Consider the following 23,244-nt stretch of genomic DNA (forward strand, 5'->3'; position numbering starts at 1 on the left):
TTTTTTTTTGCCTGCTTTTTGTCCCTTTTGTGGTTATGCAAAGCAGGCCAATAACTGGACGGACGTGGCTGCCAAGTTAGGGCCTGGTCGAAAGGCTCCCCAACACTGACACTAATTGCAATTGTGTGCAGCATTAGCCAGACGGCGGCGAGGAGAGCCTCCCCTCCGCTTTACCGCCTTAGCTCCTGGTTTTTCGGACAGGTTCTCGTCCTGGAGCTGGTCTTGTGGCCTGTAAAAAGGTTTTCATGTTGCCAAGTCAGCAAACGTCGTCGTCGCATCTTTTTTTGGCACTTTGCTTTTTGCCTTTTGGCAGTGGCATAATCAAAAAGGACAAGCCACAGCGGCACTGCTCCTGCTCCTGCTCGTGCTCCTGCTGTTGCTGCTGCTGTGGCGTCCTGCGGTGTGTCCCGCCTCCTGTTGATGCCTCCTGCTGTTCCAATGATATTGGCATCCCATAACAACGGGGGACCCCCAAACGTGCTGAAGTGAGATGTGATTGTGGCTCTGCTCCCAGGGATTGCTCGAGTGTTCGCTCGAATGTCCTGTCAGAGTGCCGTTAGTGTGGTGTTTGAAGGATTTGAAGGACGAGGGGTAGGTTCAAATAAATGTACCATAGTTGGGGTTGGGTATATTTTATAAATAAAACAAAAATGAACGTGAGGAGAGATGGAAAAATGCTTATGGAAAAGGGTTTTCTCTCTGTTCATGAAGATATTTTCGATAATGAGTGCCTTTTGTATCGCTTATTGCTTAAACGAAATGAGCGAAATCATTCTCAGGCAGAACCGATTTAAAATCGTATTTTTCGATTACAAAATCGATTAATTTCAGATTTCTTTCAATAACAGGTTCGTTTGAACACGATTATATTCTCGATTATTAACTTTTTGATCGATAAATGTCTTGAGTTGAATTGTAAGATCATTATATCGATCGATTTATTGGTTCTATCGACTTTAATATCGTTTAAATCGAATTAATCCGAAAAACTATTAAATTAGAATAGTTTTTGTTATCATTCGATGATTAGATGATTATTTTCCTTAATATTTTTCGATAAAATCTTCGATAACAGTTGGAATAACATTTACGATAGATTTTAAAGACGCATTGTCTATCGATATATGATTACTATCTTTGAAATCAAGAAAGTATTACCCGAAAAACCATGAAATTATACCAGTATTTGTTATTGTTCGATAACTTTTTCAGTCTGCTCGATTGAGCCAATCGATTGTTTATCTTTTGAATATTTGGCCATGGGGAAGCAATTTTCTAGCATTTTCCAGCTGTCGGTTGCGCTTTTCTGTTTGTTCGCGCAATCTTCTGGCTAATGCGCATTATTGTCAGGCTGCAGGTGCATTTGCATGCCACACAGCTGAGCACACGCCACACGCCACATGCCACACGCCATCCCATTGCAGCCACTCCACCATCAATGCCCCCTGCCTGCCTGCCTGCCTGCCTGCCTGCTCGTGCACCCGCAGAGTGCCACACACATGGAGGAAGCATCTTTTTATTCAAATTGAAATGTCTTTTCAACGGGTTTGCTTTCCACTTCAGCGGCCCGCGACACATGAGTGCTGTTTGTCTTCGTCGCCAGCGACTTTTTGGCCAAGGACCTTCCCCCCACCCCCCCTCCCCCTCCACCCTACCCTCTGGCACCGAAAGCTAAAAAAGAAAACGTGGGCATACGGCGGTGCGTGGGGGTTGGGGCCCAAAAGGTTTATTACGTGCACCGCATGCAACTGAACAAAAGTCACGTGCTGCTGCCGGGGGGGGGCAGAAACACACCTCTGGCCGCCACACACTAGAGGTAGAGCCGCAAAAGGAGCCGCCACTCTTCCAGCGGCGGCAGCGGCAGCGGCAGCAGGAGATTGCATTTGCTAAACCGAAACAGATGCAACAGAGGCAAGGAATGTGGAACGTGCCTCTCACATGTGCCACACCGAAAAACTATGCCAAGTTGACAAGCCGCCGACTCCCCACTCGCACCGCCACGTCGTATTTTGTCTATGCGTGGCCACGTTGCGTATGCGCAACCTTGCCACACACGCGAGTGTGTGTGTGTGTGTGTGTGTGTGTGTGCTCCTCTTGAAAAGCCCGGCCTGCCCCACATATATGTACATACGTATGTACATATGCATTTTTGATTCCATCTAAAGAGAAAGAGAGTGCTCCTCCATTTTCAATAATTTCATTTGGGGATTTTCGCCACGTTATAAAACACTCAACAGTCGAACGGAACAGAACGGAACGGAACGGAACGCGAACAGAGTCCTCGCCTCGATGACAACATGACGCATCGAGAAGAAGTTTATTTTCACCCAAAAATATACTATATATATTTCTGCGTTTCTCTCTCAATTTTTTTGTGGTATACCCTTTGCGCTGAGGAAAGTCCTGGGATTTCGGGGAGATTTCTGGCCAGGCAGAGGGGGTGGCAAAGGCAAAGGAAGTCTTTAAAGTGGGAGGAAGATTGGGGCATTGGCTTGAGAGAAGCCAAGTGGAAGCACAAACAGTTGAAAATCCCCAAGAAATCAATGAATTTCGATGAATATCGATAAGTTTTCGATGAATTTCGATTACTTTCCCTGACTTTCCATCGATTTCGATGACTTTTCGAAGATGATTCGTAGACTTTCGGTGATTTTCGATTAATTTCAATGATTTTCTTTGATTTGAATTGTATTTTTAAGTATTCTATAAAATATAATCGATTATTTATCGGTATATATTGATACATTTCCACGAATTTCTGGAATTCGAATTGTTTTTGTAAGTATTATGTGTTCTTGGTTTTACTGATGATTCCGAATAACATATTATCGATATTTATCGATAAACACAGCACCAATATCACATCGATTGCCCATAGGAAATATTGTGGGGATTTCAACGGATTTCTTGGGCAGAAACGATCTAAAATCTTAAATATTTTCGATTAATTATTAAATAAATCGAATGCTTATCGATAAATTTATATCGATTCTAGCTGAAAACATATTTATGAATTTCCTAAGAAAAAATTTCTAAATTTCTAAAAAAATACCTAAAAAAGCTTCAATCAAAAGTCGGATGAATATATTAGATATCTACGATTAAGGATATCAAGAGATTCGTTCTTGCCTCTACGAATATTTTGTTGTTGCATGCTTGGGGTTTCCTTGTGGCATAAATCAATCAAATGCAGGCACAACACGCAACGCACACACCAAGAAAGACAGCGAGAAAGTGTGGGGGGGGGGAGGAGGAGGAGAAAGAAATAAACAGAAGCGGCAAGAGCAAACGAAAAAACATTTATAAAGAAGACACAGAGATGGAGAGAGCTGGCAAGAGTCGGGGAGAAAGTATAGCTGGAGAAATGGTTAGCAGCGCTTTCCATGCAAACATTTTCAATTAAAAAATTGCCATGCCATTTTTCATGCTGTTGCTGTTGCTCCTTCCGTTTTCCACACTCGTTGCTTTCTTTCTTACATCCTCTTTGATTTGATCTTCCTCTCCCCACTCCCCTCTGCCCTTTACCCTCTCTCCTCTCCCCACTCTCCTCTGGTGCTATCAATTGCTTATCAATCACAATCACAGTCATGCGACAGTCGTGTCTTTGCCTCTGCTTTCGCATTCATATCAGTCTCAATGCAGGCTGCTGCTGTCAACCCCAGTGCTTGTCCAACTGTACAGAGACATTTCCCTGATGCAACTAATTTTCTGGGAAATTCCAGCAAAAACTAGACGGGGAAAATGAGCGTGAAACCCGACAGGAAATGATGAGGTTTTTTTTTTTAAATTAATTTTTAATTTTCAAGGAGATATGAAAGCCGTAGAAAGACTTTCTTTGCTCTTAAAGCAGAGTGATTGGAAATGTTCGCTCACTAAAGAACTTCTATCTCGAAATGCCCCCAGAGGCCTTCCCTAACTCTGCGACATCACAATGGCAGTCAAACTGTGTTGTCGCCACTCGCCCCCAGCCCCGAAGGCGTTTGCCAAGCCATTCAAAAGCCAAACTCCTGCCGATTCAATTGTTAAACGTCGAACGTTGCATGTCCCCGGTGGCGCCTCTCCTCAAATGCACCTTCGAGGCACACTTTTGACTTGTGCGCCCCCACCCCACCCCTAGAGTGGGGCACACACACACCACCCCCACCCCCCCGCACCACATGTGGGGTTGCTGTTGTTCTGTGGCCTAGGCTGACTCTTGCCGCTAATGGATTTTAAATGAGCATCCATAAATACCATCGTCGTTGTTGTCGGGTAGAAAAATTGCAACTGCCACGCCTTTGAACCCATAAAAGGAGTTCTACTTGGGGGGCACCTTCTTAGAGGCAGGGCAGAGGGCCTCCTGCTTTCTATCGTCTTGGCCCCCCCCTTCCCGTTTGGCTTGCTCTTTTTCGCCTTCTCCTTCTCCACCTTCTCTTGTGCTGTTCTCATTTATTCTTGTTTCTGTTTGTTGTCTGTTCGTGCTTCTTATGTTCTTGTATTATTATATTTCGGGTCTATACCCTGTAGAAGTCGAAAGAGAAGGGGTTTATACCTTGCAATAGTAGAAAGAAGAGGGGTTCTACCCTGCAGAAGTAGAAAGAAGAGGAGTTATACCCTGCAGAAGTAGAAGGAGAGGGGTTTATAGCCTCTAGAAGTATTTGAAGAAGTTGAAAGGGTATTCTGGGTGAGGTATTCGCTCGAAGAAAGGCAGGGTTTCTTTAAAAAGCAAAAGTTGGAATCATTTATGGGTGATTCTTCTTGGAATTTTTGTGATTCAGTGCTCAAAACAGGGATATTGATTCGAGAGAGTGAAAATAGAGGCATAGCTTCATTATTTATAGGTACACCTAATCCCTACAGCTATAATCTTTCCGAATTTCTGGACCTTTAAAGAGATTTTGTCTTGGATTTCAACATAAATTTAACACTCAATAAATCTACTCTTAATATATGAAGGGATTAGCCGTTTTCTTCGACTTTATAAACCAATTGGATAGCGATGTTGCCGCCAATCCACTGCCTATATATTACATTAGATCTTTAATCTAGGCTTCCAGATGGAAAGACGAAAGATCGAAAGAGAAGAGTGCCTTAAATGGGATGAAATTTTCATAGAAATACTATTTTGTGAAATTCTTTTCACACAAACCCATAATCCTATTTCTAGTACCCCCTAAATATCGATATTCCACGATTATTTAGCGAGGTATCCATAGGTCGAACACCACTGGAAATCCGGAAAATCGTGTCGTGCATTTTTCCTACTTTTTGGTGGTTTTTCTATTATATTTTTTTGTTGCTCTTGTTGTTGTTGTTGTTGTTGTTGTGTTTGCTGCCAAATAGCAAGGGCTATAAATATTTGTTACGCTGACGACAACGCTCGGATACAAGATACACAAATAAGACATACAGATACATAGATACATAGATACAGATACATATATGAGTTCTAGCACTGGTCGTGCTAGCTGTCTACTTTTGCGGTTTGCACTGCAATTTATGTTTTCCTATGACTACACTTGGAGAAAACACACGTGAGATTTCAAAATTAATGCCAAAAAAATGTGAAATATAAAATAAATATATTTCATATTTAAATTCAATGAAAAATATTTCCTACAAATATTCTTATATCTTTTTTAATACATTTTATGAATTCCATTTAACTTAATTTTTGTATTTATTTATTTTTTGCCTCTTTTACTTTTTTTTTGAGTGTATATTTCTGGGGCACGGCTCTCTTTTTTTTGTGATTTTCTTCTTTCTTTTTATTGCTTTTAAAAGTAGTTTGTTACTTTATTTGAGTGCATAAATTTTTATGGAAATTTTTCCATAAAATGTTGACGATTTTTTATTAAATGCAACTCAATGGAAAAGTGGAAAAAGTGGCAAGTGGATTGCGCATACGCAGCGTTGGCTCAACATTTAATATCCTCAGACGCATCATATATGTGTCTGTGTGTGTGTGGGGCAAGTAATATGACAAGTTGATACTACAAGCAGACGACAGGGGAGGAGACCGCCGACCACCCACTGCCTTGTGACGGCTCCTGTTGTAGTCCTGTGGTCCAATAACTAACAATCAAGTGGGTTGCACGAACATGTGTGCGAGTGTGTGTGTGTGTGTGTGTGTGTGTGGTTGCAGACACTTTATGTGTCTGTCATGTGCTTGGATTTTCGGTCACGTGGATCATGCGACAACATTTGCTACGGGAATTGGTAGCATATGTTCTCATAAAAGCAGTTGCCAAACTTTAATTACAAAAGAAAAATAGTAGGAGGCCAAGGAGGGGCCCCCCTTTGGAAAATGCAATAAACTTTTCCAGGAATAAATGTAGTTTTATTGAAGTTTGGGCTGCACTTTGGTTTTTAATTGGCATTCGACAGATGTTTTGCAAATGAAGATTGAAGATTGAAGCCAACTTACGCATAGAACGACAGTCACTCCCAAGAATCCAGAAAACCATAGTCCCCGAGCAGGATCTGGCATAAAAAGGAGACTCGACTGAGGCACTCGCACACACAAAGGACGGTAGGGACATCCTTTGAGTTGAACGCATTCACCTTGCTGGAGAGCGGGACCCATGGTGTGCGATGGGAACGGCGGCGCGGGAGTAGAACCAATGTCGACACTCTTCATCCACCCATTCGATGGAAATCAATAGCTTCCAAGAATTCCAATGGCACATTATTCCGCCAATGGCTCCCTGGGTCAATCGAGAGACTTTGTGATCCGTTGCCAACACAAACCAGGATTAGCGACGTGTTTTGAGACCACTACGACATTCCAAAAGCAAATCACACAAAATTTTGGGTATAAAAAAATAAAAAATAAATTTACAAAAGTCGGAAATTTTGTTGCTTTCACTCGAAACACAAACTAAAACTGACTAACAGATAAGGCACTGCTTATAGGAATCAAGGAAACAAATTCTAGAGAGAAAACAGTCGAAACAAAGCCTACTATAGGCTTTAGAAAATATGTAGTACAAACCCCCCTTTGATGCCAAATAAATTAACCAAAAATCTGATATAAATCTAAAAGGTCTTAGGACAAACTTCATAGACAAATTTTTGACCCCGTGGCCCCAACCCCATTTAACATCTACTCGAACTCGTACTCTTAGAACTCGTACTCTTAGTCGTACTCACAGTTGACGTTTAGAGAGACGCTGGTCTCGAGCGTATGGCCCTCCGGCATGGCACGATTCCAGACGACACATTTGTATTTGGCGCCATCGTCGGCCCGCCTGGGCACAATCTGTAGTGTGGCGTTTGTGTAGTGGTTCTTGGAGCCGCCCTTCAGAGCATACGACTGCAGTGGTACGGTGCTGCCCTCGCGATACCAGCTGCAAAACAGAGAGACAAATGGTACGAATCAGAATGGATAGCCAGAGACAAGGATTTAGTGCCAAAAAATAAGTAACGAAAGCCAAGAACAAAATATACGACTAGGGGATACTTGTTAGTGGAGGATAGAAAGGTTTTTGGAGCTAAACCACTATGAAATATCAGCTGTATTGCTTTTCAGGGAAATCTTGAAGAACTTGTAGCCTCAAGATCGAAGAAAAACAGACCAAAAGACCTTCAAAGAACTACTGGAATGAAATTCCTTTTTTTGGTGAAACATAAATCTTTTGAAATCCCATACGCCCATCGTTATGAGGGGTATTTGGAGAAGTACTGGCTGCAGTAACCATGTGCGACAGACGGATTATTAATGAAGGCTACCGCCCGTTAAGTGATTTACTTAACCACAAAACCACCAAAAGAGAGAGAGAGAGAGAGCCAAAAAGGAAAGAAAGCGAGAAGCACATCAATTTAAATTTTTCTTTTGGCCCTTGGCCCTTGGCCACGTGGACCGCTTACGTTATCATGGGATCCGGTGAGCCGCCAATGCTGCTGCAGGTGAGCTCCAAAGGCTTCTCCTCGGTGGCCACCGCAATGTTGCCCGGCGTGACCATCGGCGGATGCGGAGCCGTCAGCACCGTCAAATTGTAGAACTCCTGGTGCACATCCGCCCCGGTACCTTTGGCCTTAATGCGGCACTCGAAGCGTCCATTGTCGCGATTGTAGGAGGTATTCTTTATTTGCAGATCGTAAATGCCGCGACCCGGTCGAAAGTCCAAGCTGCAAAGAGACGCAGAAGAATTATATTATTTCCACGAAAAGTATGCGGAATATTCCAAGGAAAATGAGGGTAAAGAGGGCTTCGGTTAAGTACGTTGGTCAGAGACAGGGGAAAATATTCTGTACTTTATGCAAATTAACTGCTGGCAGGGCGCACATCTTTCTGTTGATTTACAATACAAGAATCTACATATATGTAAACATATGTACCATCCACATTGTACATGCATATTCCTATATTTATTTATCATTTATATGCGTATTTTTGTTGAGTTAATGCTCGGATGGTCGTTTAGGGTATGAAAGGGAGTTACATTTTTTAAAGACAGCCCATTTGAGGATACAAAATGCTTAGGACTTTTCAGTTTCAAGACAAATATATTGCACAATTCAGAATAGATGCGGTATCTTTATTTTCGTCAGTAGTTTTTATTTGGTTTTGTTCCTTGAAGGATGGGAATACTGATTTGTGGTATTTGTCAGGAGCATCTAGCATTCATTTTCATTAGAAATAGATAAAATACCTAAAAAATACTTGAAATACCATTAAAAGACCCTAGGGAAATGCTAAAAATTACCAGAAAATTCTAAAAAATACCAGAAATAAATAGCTGCATTATTTCTATAAAAATATTGGAAAGGAATTTAAATTCGAAGATTTTTTGAAAAAATACTAGAAAATACCAAAAAATACCATTATAAAATAATTAGAAAAATACTACACAATACCAGAAATTACTAGACATACATATTTATAGTGTTTTTATACAAATTCTTTTAAAAAAATACCAGAAAATACCGGAAAATACTACAAAAATATAAGAAAATACATACCAGAACAAAACCACTACGAAAAGGAAAGTTTACTGACGAATATTTGTAATAATTTTTTGTTTTTATTTATTTGAGAAAACATTTGAAAGCTGCCATCGCACGGCTTGAAATCTTTAAATCTCTAAACAATAGTCAAACTGTATTACTTTATGAAAGGCTTAGAGAACTTTTCTTTTAAACTATAGACAATGCTAAGGGGAAAAGTTGATAAAATAATCCATTCTATTGAGACTTTTACTTTTTCTACTCTCCCAAAACTAAAGCTCTCCCAACTTTCCAACTTCTCCCACGATAGAAGAGCATTCTTTAGTCCACATCTCCAGAGAATGTGAAATAAATTTGTGTTCACTGGTTTTCGTTAAGTAGCTTTTCCCACTGCCTCTCAATGGGTCCGTCCTCTGCCCTCCGTCCGCCGACCTCCGACCGTACCGTCCCCACTTGAGCTTCATCTCTGGCATTGCCTTTGCTCCTCTTGTTGTTCATTTTCATTCTCCTTCTGTTTTCCGAGCTTTTCCTTTTGTTGTGTCGTTGTGTTGTTGCTGTGTGTGTTTGGGCTTTTCCCTCGATTTCATTTTGGTGGGGGCTTAAGAGCCTTTGGACCAGGGCTCGTGCCCGGCGTGAAATAAAATGAAAAATGCTCATGGCAAATTAAGCGTCGAACTCATTTTTGTAAATTTATTAGCTCAATTTCGGTTGGACGCCGGCCTGGGCATTACATTTTTATTAATTTAACATGGACGTTGGACGGGTGCTACCTTGATGATGGGACGGGGGGAATGGACGGAGGATTGAGGATTGACTTTGGCAAAAAAGAAAAACCAAATGGAAAAACTCAATCAACTGTTGCATAAAAGCCAGCCCCAGACTCGGCCTCAGCTTTGGCCTCCTCTTCTAAGGATATTCTTCATCAACATTTCCGCATCTAGGCTCTGGCTTTTGTATTTAAGTTTTAATTTCTTATGATGAGATTTTTGCTCGAACTGCAGATGGCATTCCAGATGAAGAAAGAGTGAGGAGGAGAGCGGAGGAGAGCGGCAGGAGCACTCGACATTATTAAAGTGGATCCTATAAAGTTCTTCAGTTCTGTTCTGCACGCGAAACGCGAAGCAAACGAGATGCAAAGTTTTCGATTTTTTTTTTTGGTGGAAATAAAATGAGAGAAATTTTCAATTTTGATAACTTTCCGCGAGGAATGTGTGTGGGAGAAAATTTGGGTGCCTACGAGGATAGGAGTGGAGAGGAAGTGGAGAGGAAACGGTTGCATTTTGTAGAGATTTTTTGCCTGAGATTTATTTTTGGGCTCCTATGCGGGGTAACCCTTTTTTTGGGGTGTGATGATTGCTAAGAAAGGGTTTGACGAGACAGAGAGCAGTACCAGAAAAATACTGGAGAAATACCAGAAAATAATACAAAAATACCAGAAAATACTAGAAAAATACCAAAAGACAATAGAAAAAGAAGGCGTGTGACAAGACAGAAAGCAATACCAGGAAAATTCTTGGGAAATACCAGAAAATACTAAAAAATACCAGAAAAGACTAAAAAATACCAAAACATACCAAAAATTCTAAAAAGCATACTTAAGCGAGCAAAGCCATAAATTAAATACCATGAATATTTCAGAAAACAATGTACAAAAAATACCAGAAAATATTAAAAAATACTAGCAAGAAAATGCCTTGAAATGCTATTAAAAACAACAGAGTAATACTAGAAAGAATACAAGAATATACCAGAAAATATAAAAAAAATATACTAAATAACCTACGAAAAATGAAACAAAATACAGGAAAAATAAATATCAAAATACTAGATAGATCAAAGCTTTCTTTTACAGCCTTTGAACTCCATTCTACGTTATTTTTTAAAGGGTTTCTAAGAAAAACTTCCCAGCATAGGGTATCCAGACAGTCGTAATGGTCACTCCTACTGGTATTTTTTTTATTTTTTTGCTCGGGCCACTGCCACTGCTTTTGCCATTGCATTTCCGGCAGCGACTTTTACGAGGCGGCTGCTGTCTTGAAAGGATCCCTAAGAGTGTGGAGTGAGTGGGGGGGGAGATCCTTAAGAGTTTGGTGCGGGGGGGAGGAAGTTGAGTACCGGGGGGGATGGAGTCGCAAGGAATGTGTGGGTGTGGGTGTGTGTGTGTTTTGAGAGTGGAGTGCAGCTCAAGCGAAGCACATAATTGCCTCTGCTATGGGCCTCAGTCGTCCCTCAGTCGAAAAGAGGGAATTTCTAATGTGTATATAAGTGGCGCTGTCGCTGTCGCTGCCGCTGCCTGATGCTGCCACTGCCACTGTGCTCCACCTCCATTTTATGCCTCATATACTGCCCCATCTTCTGGTTCTTGTTCTTCCTCTTTTTGGGTTATTATGTTGCATCGTCGTCGTAGTCGTCGTCGTAGTCGCAGGACTTATGCAAAACAGTCGCAGAATTGTTATGCAAATTGTAGCCAATTACATGAGAATGCCTCCTGCCTCAATGAGTTGCAACAAGCGCCCAGTGTGTGTGTGTGTGTGTGGGGGCTTGAGAGAGTCCTTCACAGAATGTATTGAACAATTACACTGACCTACATGTTCAAGGAAAGTAGATGATAAGAAGATGATGGAAACCATTTTGTTGATTGATTTTCCTAGTTTTTTCATACTTTAAATAAAACTCGAACTTTTTCCATAAATTTCATACCCCAACCTTGCAGAGCAGTGTAGCAGATGGCCACCGATGACGACCAGGAGTCGTCTGAACTTGGAAACTTCCCTGGATGCTGCCACTATCAATGGGTGGGGGAGGGGTAGGGGCAGCGGGGAGGAGGAAAACCCGAGGCAATTGAGCAGGCCACTTGGCTTGTTAACGGTAACTAAAGCTCACTTTTCCTCCAAGAAAGCTCTATAGTTGGAAGAAGTATGATGGCGGGGGCCTGATTCCGGGGGAAAGACACCGCCGTGGTGGTGGCTGATTATGCTATTATCGGTTTAGTATCGAAGTCTTATGGCTCTCGTCGTTGGTTACCCGCGTCTCATGTCTCATGTAATTCAATTTACCGAGACATCCCTCTCTCCTGCCATCGATTCGCATGCCAAGGAGTCGTCTTCGTCGTCGTCCTCGTCGTCATCGTCTCATGAAAGTAATAAACTTTTCTTCGCCTTCTTTCTTTCTCTTTGGCGGCGAAGAAAGTTGCAAAGAAAATGAGGGAAGCTGAACGACAAAAAAAAAAAATGTAAACGCGCCAAATTTGACGCGTGGCAAGGACTGCACGAGCGAGAACCCTCCTGAAACGATGTGCGTTATGTGCGGATAATTGACTTTTAAAATGTGTGTGCGATATCACAAGAACAGCAGCGGCGTCAGGAAGAATGAATGAAGCAAGGACGAGGGAAAGGTCCTGACGTATAATTAAACGGCATATTGTCACGCATCCCTGAAGCTCCCAAAGAGAGGGAAAGTGAAAGAGCAAGGGTGTCGAATGTGTGTGCGTCGGCAGGGGTGCCATTCCGAAGGGGAAGAAAAGGATATATGTAGGGGGGTCTGGCAAGGACGTTCGCTACTGTTCGGACCATTAAATATTGTGTGCGTATTGCTCACTCTTTTGCACCCTTTGTTTCTGTTTAAACTTTTACTTTCTCCCGGGCAGACAATGAAGGGCAGTATTTACAGAGCGCTGTTGGGGGGGAGGGGAGCGACTACCAGGTATTATTAGTTAAAAAGAATCTTTAATGAGTGCTGCAACTCGGATTAGAACTGCACTAAGAACAGGACTAAGCTGGAAGGCAAAGCTCGAAAGATACTCAAGAGAAATGCAGTGCAGCTAAGTGTTTTAAAGATTTACGAAGTTCCTACGTTCTCCAGCGAAGTATAATAGCTCTAAGCGGGAGAGTAAAGATACTTAAGACATGTGCACTGGAGGCAATTAAAATAAGTTCAGAGAAATGGAAAGTTCTGCATGGGTATACTGTCTATGGTGGGGTTTTCACAGCGGTTTCTACTTAGAGAGCTAAGATTTAAAAGTATTCTGATAATGTGCATCCTATAGGTACATTTTCAAGTTCTAGGGAAAAATACTAGAAAATACCAAAAATACCAGAAAATACCACAAAAATATACTAGATATACCAAAAATACTAGAAAAAACTAGGTTAAATACCAAATATACTAGATTAAATGTACTGAAATTTAGGGAATAATGCCAGAAAAATATTAGACCAAAAAGTAGAAAAATTATTACCCAAAAAATTAACAATTAATTCAAGATAAACTTGAAAAGAAAAATAGAAACAATTGAATAAAAATACTAGAAATATCAGAAGTTACTAGCAAAATACCAAAGAATAAAATATCACCAAGAAATCTTTATGTAGACCTTCTTCGTGATACTATACCATACCAAACCAACACCAGAAAAAATTCCAAAAAATGTTGCCCAAATTCTGGAAATAATACCAGAACTATACCAATAAAATACTATACAAAAAATAGCGGAAAAGGCAAGAAAACGTGTGTAATCACATGGCATTAGTACTTATACGTACATTTAAGTAAAATCCTGTGAAAGGAAGGGACAAAATATAGGAGAAAAAGTATCTTAAGATTAATAGAGGTTTATTTCCCGCAGAAGTTTTAAGATAGAAAGTAGCATCAACAGAAGTTTTGGAATGAACTCTTTTGAAGCACTATAAAACACTGAGATTTGTAAATATTTTGAAAAACAACAAACAACAGTGAAGTCTATTTGCACTGCCCCCAAATCTGCTTTCGTAACACGCGTGCCACCCTAGGTGGGGTGGGGGCGTGGCGTTCATCAAGTTATTCACACAATCTCCGTCAACTGAGTGACTCCCCCGAATGCCCCCCCATTCGTGGCAGTTCCCGAATGGCAGTGCCAGTGACTTATTTATGCAAATGGCCATAACAAATGAGGCGGCGCATACACTCGACGGACCGCTCCGCACCGCTCTGCTCTGCTCTGCTCTCTGTGTGGCATGGTCCAGAGATGGCGGAGTGGATAGGGGAGGGGCGTGCTGCTGCTGGTAACCGCACAGTGGAAACGATTAATTTGGTCCCGGTTCAACTCCAAAGCTCAAACGTTGTCCAACCAATTCCAAAAGGGTTGTCCAGCCCCCAGGGTCTGTCCAGGCGCCACTGCTGGACCCCTTGGTTGCATGCAACGCACAAGAGCATGTCTCAATCGTGCAGCCCGGAGGCAAGCCGCATCAGGCATCAGGCATCATGCAACGACAGCAGCAGAAACAGCTCATCAGTGGCAGCTAGAGGGGATTAGAGCACAGTGGGATGGCCTGCCGCCTCATTATTGAAACATGTTGCTAACATTTGTTATGCAAGGGCGACATTCATGCTAAATGTGAGAGGAGATGCGCATGGGAATGCTGAATGGTGCAAGCTCATTGGACTAACATCCACTACCCGCTTTGTGCCTGTTTTGTATACGGTATTTTGTGCGGCACAAGGGTATGCTGTGTTCGTGTAGATCCAGCCGTTTCTACTTTTGATGATAGACCTAGGTCTTAGTCTGCATGGATATGTTTCCTATAATAGTTCTTGGGGGATGTCGTATTTAAGAGAAATACCCAATCAATAAAATCAATAAAAATATCAGAAAATTACTGGAAGAAATCTGGAAAAATACTAGTATAATATGAAGCAAATACTAGAATAATACCATAACAGAAAAATATTAAAAAAGATCAGAAAGTATCAGGCTAATACTAGAAATCAATAAAATAAATACCAGAAAAATACCACTCTTCAAGATTAAAAAAAATATCAAAAAATACTGTACAAATAAGCAAAAAAAAATGTATAAAAATAAGTGACTAATCAAGAAAAATACTTTAAAATACCAGAAAAAGTCGGGAAATATACCGTACAAATACTCCAGACAGATTATTAATAGATTAGAAAAATACCAAAAGATAAACAATAAGATACTTCAAAAAATACCAGAAAATACTAAAGTAGTTCTTAAAACATCTTAGGATAGTACTAGACTGAAATTAGAAAAAGTATCAATACTACGTACTAGAATAAAACCATGAAATACTATAAAGTAGACAAAATGATTAGAAAAATACTAAAACATATTAGGAAACTGATACTAGAAAAACTACCAGTATATAAACATGTATGTATCTACTTAAGTCTTCTACTGATTCTGCTGTTATGAGCGACTGCTGACTGCTTCATGTCGTGTCCAGTGTTTGCAGTGCTCTTGTGCAAAATTTCTATAAATGGCTTGGCGTCCGCTATCCCTTCGGCAGCTCCTGATGGCCGCGGCTTTAACGAGCCAGGGCTGTCAGGTCCACCTACCTATACCGCTCCGCACAACTCTTATTGGCAATTTAATGCTGTCCGCCTCCACCACACTCCACACTCTTTTTGGGGGATGGGGAGAGAGAGTGTGTCTATGGATGGATGTGTGTGTTGACTTTATCTGCTGTCCAAGCGACAGAGCACGGATTGGGAACTCATCCTGCAGCAGCAGCAGCAGCAGCAGCGCCAGGAGGACCCAGGGCTTTCGTCTTTGTGCTTTTCAAATTCAATGCAATGCTCTGACAGGCAGCAGCGGCACACACACTACAGAGGAGGTGCACGAGGAGCACGAAGGAGTGGAGTGTGCGCCAGTGTGGCCTTGCCAGCTAAACTATTTACCTTATGTGATGTTTGTTGTCGCCTTGGCTACAGTTGCCACACAGTCTCTCCGTCTCCTTCGCTCGCTCGCTCCCTTTGTGTGTTCGCTCTTTAACGTTAACGGTAAATGTGTGCAAATGACAGCGATATGACAGGTCAAGGCAGTCATCCAAAGGGAGACAGCGACAGCCGGTAGAAAACGGTAGCAGCACTAACCTATCGGTACACGCACACACACACACACACACACACACACCCATACACATATGAACATTATCCTTGGATCCTTGGCAAAGGTTTTAGTGTCACTGTCACCAGGTGTTGATAAGGGAAACGTGAAAGGTCCCCCAAAAGCACCCCCCCCCCCCACACCCTCTCGAAGGTCAAAGTTATGGCTGATAATGGCACCGCCTCCCCCCCGCCACCCATATTTCAGGCAATTTCTTAAAGGTTTCCACCTTTTTTGTTGGGTGTCATGTTTGCAGAATTGATTAGGGGCCTGCAATCAGGGGGCCTTGTACCTCTTGAAAGTTTTGCCTTCCAGCGCCCCTTCGCCCCAGCGAAATTGTGGCCCCAATATTCCAATATTCCTTTCCTTAGTCCTCTCCCAAAACTGTGCCCCACGACTATTTATGACTGAAGGAAAACCAATTTGCATGAATCGAAATGAATATTTGAATATGCATTTGAAAGACAGGGCCACAGGGATTTCAAAGCGTTTAATATTTAAAACATTTCCCTTGAGAGCGGGGGGACTACGTCTTTTCAAAAGACTTTTGGTGAAATATTTGCAATATTACGGGTGATGTAAAAGTATCTAAGGTATCTTACATCTTAGCAGTTCCCCTGCATTACCATGCTCCATAAAGGGTTCATAAGGTAGCAGGAAAAACTTAAATTATACATTTTTTTTTTTTAAATTTTATTTTAATTTATAATACATTTTTTTTAATTCCTTCTTTCAATTTGTATAATTTATATATTATATAAATATATAAATATAATATAAATATATTTATAAATATATAATTATTTTAAATAATACAAAATCAAATATATTAAAATTATTAAATATATTATATTATATACCATATAATATTATAAAAAAAGAAAAAAAAATTAAATCAAAATATATTTTGAAAATTTCAGTAAAGATCTCTTTAAAAATCATTTTTAATTTCAATTTTATTAAAAGAACTTATAAAAAATTAAATGGTTTTTGTAAAAATTAAAATATATAATTAAAAAAAAATAAAATAATTTGTTCTTCTACACATTAAAAAATGACTTATTTCTGATTTCAGTGCAAAAATGGCAATAATAAAAATCGATAATTAATTTTTTATTTAATAGTTTCTATAATATCAAACATAATTCCATCGATCGAGCACATGGCTAATAAATATTATTTATTTATGAGTCACTAATGGAAATGCGGGCAGATTCTTAAATTCAATTGAATAAAAGTCCTTTAAAATAATTTTAAAAACACTTCCCTAGTCCGAGTCCCGAAATAGAACATAATCCCATATAAATATTACCACGCCTCAAACCAAACGTCCATTTCCTTATGGCCACAATTGGATGAGCTGCTCCTAATCGCCCCTGTCTTCCGTCTCTTCCGTCAGTGTTTGTCCCTCTCTGGCGGACCGGAATTAATCCTGAGAAAATTTTGCAGAATTTTGCTCCCGTATTCAGGCGCACCAGGCATCCCGAATCAAAGTCAATTACATGACAAATGGATGCCAAAGAGGGGAAGCGCTGGGGTGGGTGGAATTCCCATTGCAATTGTGTGTGGCGGGGCGGCCGAGGGAGGGGGGGCCCATAAGCCTGTTGAGTGCCTAAGTGAGATTGCATTTGTTTTGTTCTTCTACTGGAAAATTCTTTGGTTTATTTTCTTTGTTTGTTTGCGTTTTTCTTCGTTCTTTATTTTGGGGGGAGGCTGGAGCGGGGAGCTGGAAGTGGAAGCCATGTTTATTCATGGCAAAAAGAGGAAAACGAGAGAGAGGGACATGCTTAAAAGCCGCAATGACTCTTCATATTGACAATATTAAAGCAGTGGCCAGGAGAGGGAGAAAAGGAGGAAAGAAATGGCTGGGCCATGCATCATCGTATGTCCACGAGAGAATCGCACAAGCAGCTGCCATCTGCTGCTGTCCAGCTTCCTGCAGAATGAGGGCTCTCTCTCTCTCTCCCTCTCTCGACTGTCACTGATTTCTCAATAGATTTCACAGAGAGCAATGTGCATAAATCATAACTTGGGGGGAGGGAGGCGCCGCTGCAGGGGGCACCAGCGTTAAGCAAAAGTCAAACCACTGACAGCTGCAGAGTGGGGAGTGGGTGGAGGTGAGTGGGGGTTGGCTCCAGGATAAGCGCAATTTTTGGGTGGTTTCCCCCTTTTTTTTCGGTGCAGCAGCAGCTGCAACTGTGCTTGCGGCTTGGCATTTTTTTTGAAATATGTTTTTTTTTTTTTTGTGGTGCCAAAAGGTATCCAAGTCTATGTGGAATGATATATGCATGTTCGTGGCTCACAGGGCACTGAAATGTTGAAGTGTTAAATCTCTTTTGGTTTATTGTTGGGATTTTGGGCAGAGTGGGGGGAGGGAGATCTCCGATATAAGCTCTAGAAATCAGCTCTGGAAAGGGTATTCCAACGATAGTTTCGAATCCCACTCTTCGGCTGCCCCATGGCTCCAAACTGACTTTTGAGCGCTCTTTTCTGGCGAGATCCCACAAAAATCGTGCACCAAACAAATGTCCTTGTCTTTGGCGATACCCAATAAAAAAGCAGCAGACGTTGCAGCAGTGGCATGCCCCACCCACAGTGCCGCAATCCTTGGCACTGGCTCTAGCTTTTCTGCTGTGTCAAAATGACTGTGAAAAATAAATATGTTAATACGACACACAGTCGGCGCGTCTGGTCAGCAATGGAAACCCATCCACAAACAAAGGGAAAGTACTTTTGGCGGCCCCCGAGGGGAGGGGGAAAGCCTTCTTCCTTCCTTTTGTTATAATTTGTGGCATGGACAAGGCCTAGAAGGAAATTGCAGCCAGAACGAAAGTGAGAACCTACATAATTTATGGGTCTCTCGCGTTGGTCTTCCACTCTTTGCCATCCTCCCTCCCCCATTGGGGGTGGCGGTGGGGGATTTCTGCTATCCTTGAACTCCTGTTAATATTCTACCGCGCAGCTTATTTACGACCATACACATGCATGGCCATGAGAGTGGAGTGTGGGGAACATGCCCCAAAAACACACACACACAGACACAGAGATCTTTTGTGCGTGCACGAGTATGTGTTGTGGGGGACACTTTGCATTACTTGGCATAATTTTTGGGGCACTTTTTTCGACCGGGTTATATGGTGAATGGGGAGAGGTTTGTTTTCTATAGATAGAATTTCTATATAAAGTAGGGGAAAACTGGAACAAATACTACTTTTATAGGATACTCCTTCTTCCAGTAATACTTACAATCTTCCACAAAAATAGGGCTCCTCCGCCGGTCCTAGAAACCCATAATCCCCTAGTAGTATTTTCCATCAAACTAGCGATCGACTTGGTCGACTGCTCCTCTTTCATTGGTTCCCCCTCAAAGAAGGGACAACCCTTTTCCCATCGGAGTGTGCACAGAGACACTCGCACACACAGGACGCTAAGGACATCCTTTGAGTTCAACGCATTCACCTTGCTGGAGAGCGGTACCCATGGCGTGCGATGGGATCGGCGGCGCGGGAGTAGAACCAATGTCGACACTCTTCATCCACCCATTCGATGGAAATCAATAGCTTCCAGGAATTCCAATGGCACATCATTCCGCCAATGGCTCCCTGGGTCTATCGAGGGACTTTGTGATCCGTTGCCAACACAAAGCAGGACTAGCGAGGGCTTTGGAGACCACTACGACATTCCAAAAGCAAATCACACAAATTTTGGGTATAAAAAAATAAAAAATATATTTACAAAATTCGGAAATTTTGTTCCCTTCACTTGAATCGCCACGAAACACAAACTAAAACTGAATAACGGATAGGGCACTGCCTTTAGAAATCTCTCAGAGAGAAAACAGTCGAAGCAAAGCCTACTAATACAGAGGCAGAATGGCAGAATTGAGTGCCTGGCAAGCCCGCTACAAAAGTGGAAGCGAAAGTGTTGTTGCTTTTGTCCAAGCCGAAGGGGTGAAGAGAGAGACGGAGATTGCAGAAGTTGTTTTTGCATCTAGCTTTGGTTTCTGCACTCGGCTGATCTGTCGGCGGGCAGACGTCGAAGCATTGCCTTCTCGTTCTGTCTACGAAGCATTGCTCTCGCTCGTTCTGTTTACGAAGCGCTGCTCGCTCGTGGTCGTGGTTCTTCGTTGAGGGCAGAACTTTATCAACCTAAAACGGTGTCAATCTTTCATTCCTTCAATCGCCCTTCCCCCGAGAGAGCATTCGCTCGTCGTTGCACGCCGAAAAGAGTTCTCTTCAAGCATGTTCAACCATGCTCAACAATGTTCTCTCTTGTTTTATGCTTCCTGCTGTCTCTTTCTTTCTTTTTCTCCTGTTTTTTATTTTGCATATTTTGCTTTTTGCTGCAGCAATTTTTGGCTTTTGTCTGCCTGTCGTCAGATGTTTTGTTGTTTTTATGCATAAATATGATGTTGATTTTTATGATTTCTATAATGTTTCATTATGTTGCTTTTTACGACGCAAGCGAGAGCCGAGCAATCCCTACACCCAACCCCTCCTCCAACCCACGATCTCCACACATGTGGGGCTTCCCCCCGACCCCCCCACAGAATATGGAGTATATTTCGCTTCGTTTTTGGTTTAATTTATGGGCCTTTTGTTTACAGTTGCCAAAAGAGGAGTCGGTTGTGTGTGTGTGTGTGTGTGTGGGGTTTTGTTTGGCCTAGACCTCATATCCTATCTACCCCAATCCCGCTTGACAGTGTAATGCTCACTCTCTTTGGGGGGTCCTGCAGCAGGAGCAAGCCGCCTCTTCGCTTTACACGTTTTATGTGCGCTCAAAAGCCAATTTTGTAGAGATTTGCTTTTGGTCCAAAAACTTGCGGACCGGACCCATTATAAGCGCATAATCTTTTCGTAACACACACACAGACCCCCACACAACAGAGGGCTAAAAATGAAATGGCTAAGCTCCTTCGTTCCAAGTCCTTAGCCCCCGCCAGGGGCTCCCTCGATGTTGTTAGATAATTTTTGACTTTTGTCGACCAGAAAAATACACATTTTTTGGTAAATTTTTTGGTGGAGTGCCTCTACCTTCTTTCTGGGAATTTTAAAGCCCACTTTCAGTTCCGACTTTCGGTCGGTCGCTCGGCCCCCAAGCTAATGGCCCAAAAACCAAAAACTCTGCTGCTGCCAGTAGCCGAATGTCTAATTTCTTTTGCTGCCGATTTTCCCTCTCACTTTCCGCTCTGTGCTTTCTTTTTTTTTACCGAGGCAACGACGCAACGCCTTACAAATGAGTTTTAGGCCACTGACAAGGCCACCCGTTGGGGGCGTGGCGGGCAGGAGGAGATCCCCCTCGTTGGTCGTTGAGTTCTATTGCCTGCTTTATGACAGTTTCATAGACTTTTTATGTTTATGCCGGAGCGTTTAGTGAGCGCAGCTGTTGCGCTCCAACTTCCACTTTGAGTTGTGTCCCACCCATCATCCGCCCCACCCACCTCCCAAAAGAACAAACGCCCAATGCTCTGCACTCTGCCCCTCTTCAGTGGCTTACTCTCGCTCTCTCTCTCCCTCTCTCTCTTTCAATGGCCTACTCTCTGTGTGTGTCTCCCTCTCTCTCGTTTAGTGGTGATTACAGTGGAGCTTGGCTTGGAGGGACAGCTGTGTGAATGTCTCTAGAAGACGCTCATTAGGAACTAGAGAATTTTAGTCGAAGGAAAAAGGGAAGACTCTTTTGGTGCCAGTAAAATACAACATAGTATCTTTGGCAAAGGTCTCTCTCTCTCTCTTTCTCTCTCTATCTCTATTCCTCTTTGGTGTAAAGTCCCTTCAGAAAGATCGAGAACCTTGAAAGGAATAAAAGCCCTCCATAGACTATTGATTTTCTTAAAAAATTTCTGTTTTTTTTGCCAAAAACTAAGAGAAAATTTCATCGTATCTCTGCCCCAGAAAGTATTGCATTCCTGGAAATATTTAGATAAAAAGTGTAAAGTTCCATAAAGTATGGAATTTCTGAAAAATACTATATATTTTTAAAAATAATTGGAGAATTTGAATGATCTGTAGCTTATTTTGTAAAGAATTAATGCCACTAAAGAAATAAAGTATAAAAAAATGGTCATACAAAAATAAATTTTTAGGAAATATTAAAAATGTTTTAAAAAATCTGCACTTTTGATACGACTAAAAAAAAACCTACAAAACCCCATACAATACTTATGGCCTTATAACCTGTGAATTCTAAGTAAAAATTATTATTATTTTCCTAAGAAATTTTTAAAAATATTTTGGAGGTACGAGAGTATTAGAAATTTTAAGTTTGAGGATGGGATCTACTTATCCAACCCTACAACCTAATTTCTATTAATGTATTTCAGTTTTCCTATAGTATTTTTCACCACGAATATCCACTGTATTGCACGACCAAAACGAAACAAAACGAAACTCTGAGGCGTTGCTATATTTATATTTGCGTTTCTTATCTCCACGTAATTAAGGCAATGGCCAAGGAGCCACCAACTGCTGCAAGGCCTCCTTGGAGGCCGTTCCTTCTAATCATCATCATCATCGTCATACCCATGCCCCGTGCCTCGTGCCCCATGCCCATGCCCCATGCCCCATTATAGCCATCATCGACAAGCGTTGTCATCCCCTTAACCCTTGGCACAAGCAGGCCCATAGACTATGTTTTGGTGTGGGATTTTCGGGTGGGGGGGGGGGAAACTATGTATTTCTTTCTGTTTCGGGGGGCCTCGCGGGAGCAATAATGTCTGTGGGCCCACGCCTGCCGCTGCCAGGGGGCCCCATGGGTTGCCAGGGGCAACAGCTGCTGCCGCCAGAGAACCCTCAAGGCTAAGCCGACCCCAACACCGCATTCATTGTTATTTTGTTGATGAGGAGTTCCGACAGATACACCGCCCGTCCCTCCCCACCACCCGATACGGGGAGAACTTCTCAACATTTTTGCACACCTGCGGCACGGCATGCTCATCAACTCAGAGCCCCAGAGGAGCAGCATCGGAAGGAGCCCTCGAGGAAGGTCCTGCGAGCAGCAGCCCCATTTGATCCCCGGGTTGAAAATCCACTGATTGGTAACAGGTTACCGGTTACCGGCTATCGGCTATCGGCTACCTGTCTTCGGATAAATGTTAACAGACTTTTCCCCCTTGTTGATTTTTCGCGTTGAATTTTTAATTGCTGCGGCAGCGCAAAAAGCTCAAATATTCCCTCGAAAATTACGTTACGACTTAAGCTGTCTGGGGCACAAAAAACCAGAAAAAGGTATGAGACGAGTCTGCGGTATTCGGTGGCAGATTCTGTGGCGGGTTCACGAACCCCAAGCTCAGGCTCTGGTCTGTTTTCCATCAAATTTTAATTTTTATTCTTCGGGCAAATGGTGGACGGGGTGCGGGGGTTCCTTGTTAATTTGGTGTCAGATGAAGTTTGCTTTTATTATTGGGGGATTTCTTAATCAAAGCGGATTTCAGT

General features: G+C 42.1%; 1 protein-coding gene across 1 annotated transcript in view; it reads right to left on the bottom strand.

The window, feature by feature from the left end:
• Positions 1-23,244, bottom strand: part of LOC6588931 — a 119,423-nt gene that overhangs the window by 23,805 nt on the left and 72,374 nt on the right. The window contains exons 3-4 of the mRNA XM_026989216.1: positions 7,849-8,109; positions 7,132-7,328 (exon numbers count right to left, since the gene is read on the bottom strand). Of these exons, the coding sequence (XP_026845017.1) occupies positions 7,132-7,328; positions 7,849-8,109 (458 nt within the window). The remainder of the gene's footprint in view (positions 1-7,131; positions 7,329-7,848; positions 8,110-23,244) is intronic.

The sequence above is a fragment of the Drosophila persimilis genome, unplaced genomic scaffold (assembly GCF_003286085.1).
Source record: "Drosophila persimilis strain 14011-0111.01,24,50 unplaced genomic scaffold, DperRS2 tig00000191-arrow-pilon, whole genome shotgun sequence".
NCBI lineage: Eukaryota > Metazoa > Arthropoda > Insecta > Diptera > Drosophilidae > Drosophila > Drosophila persimilis.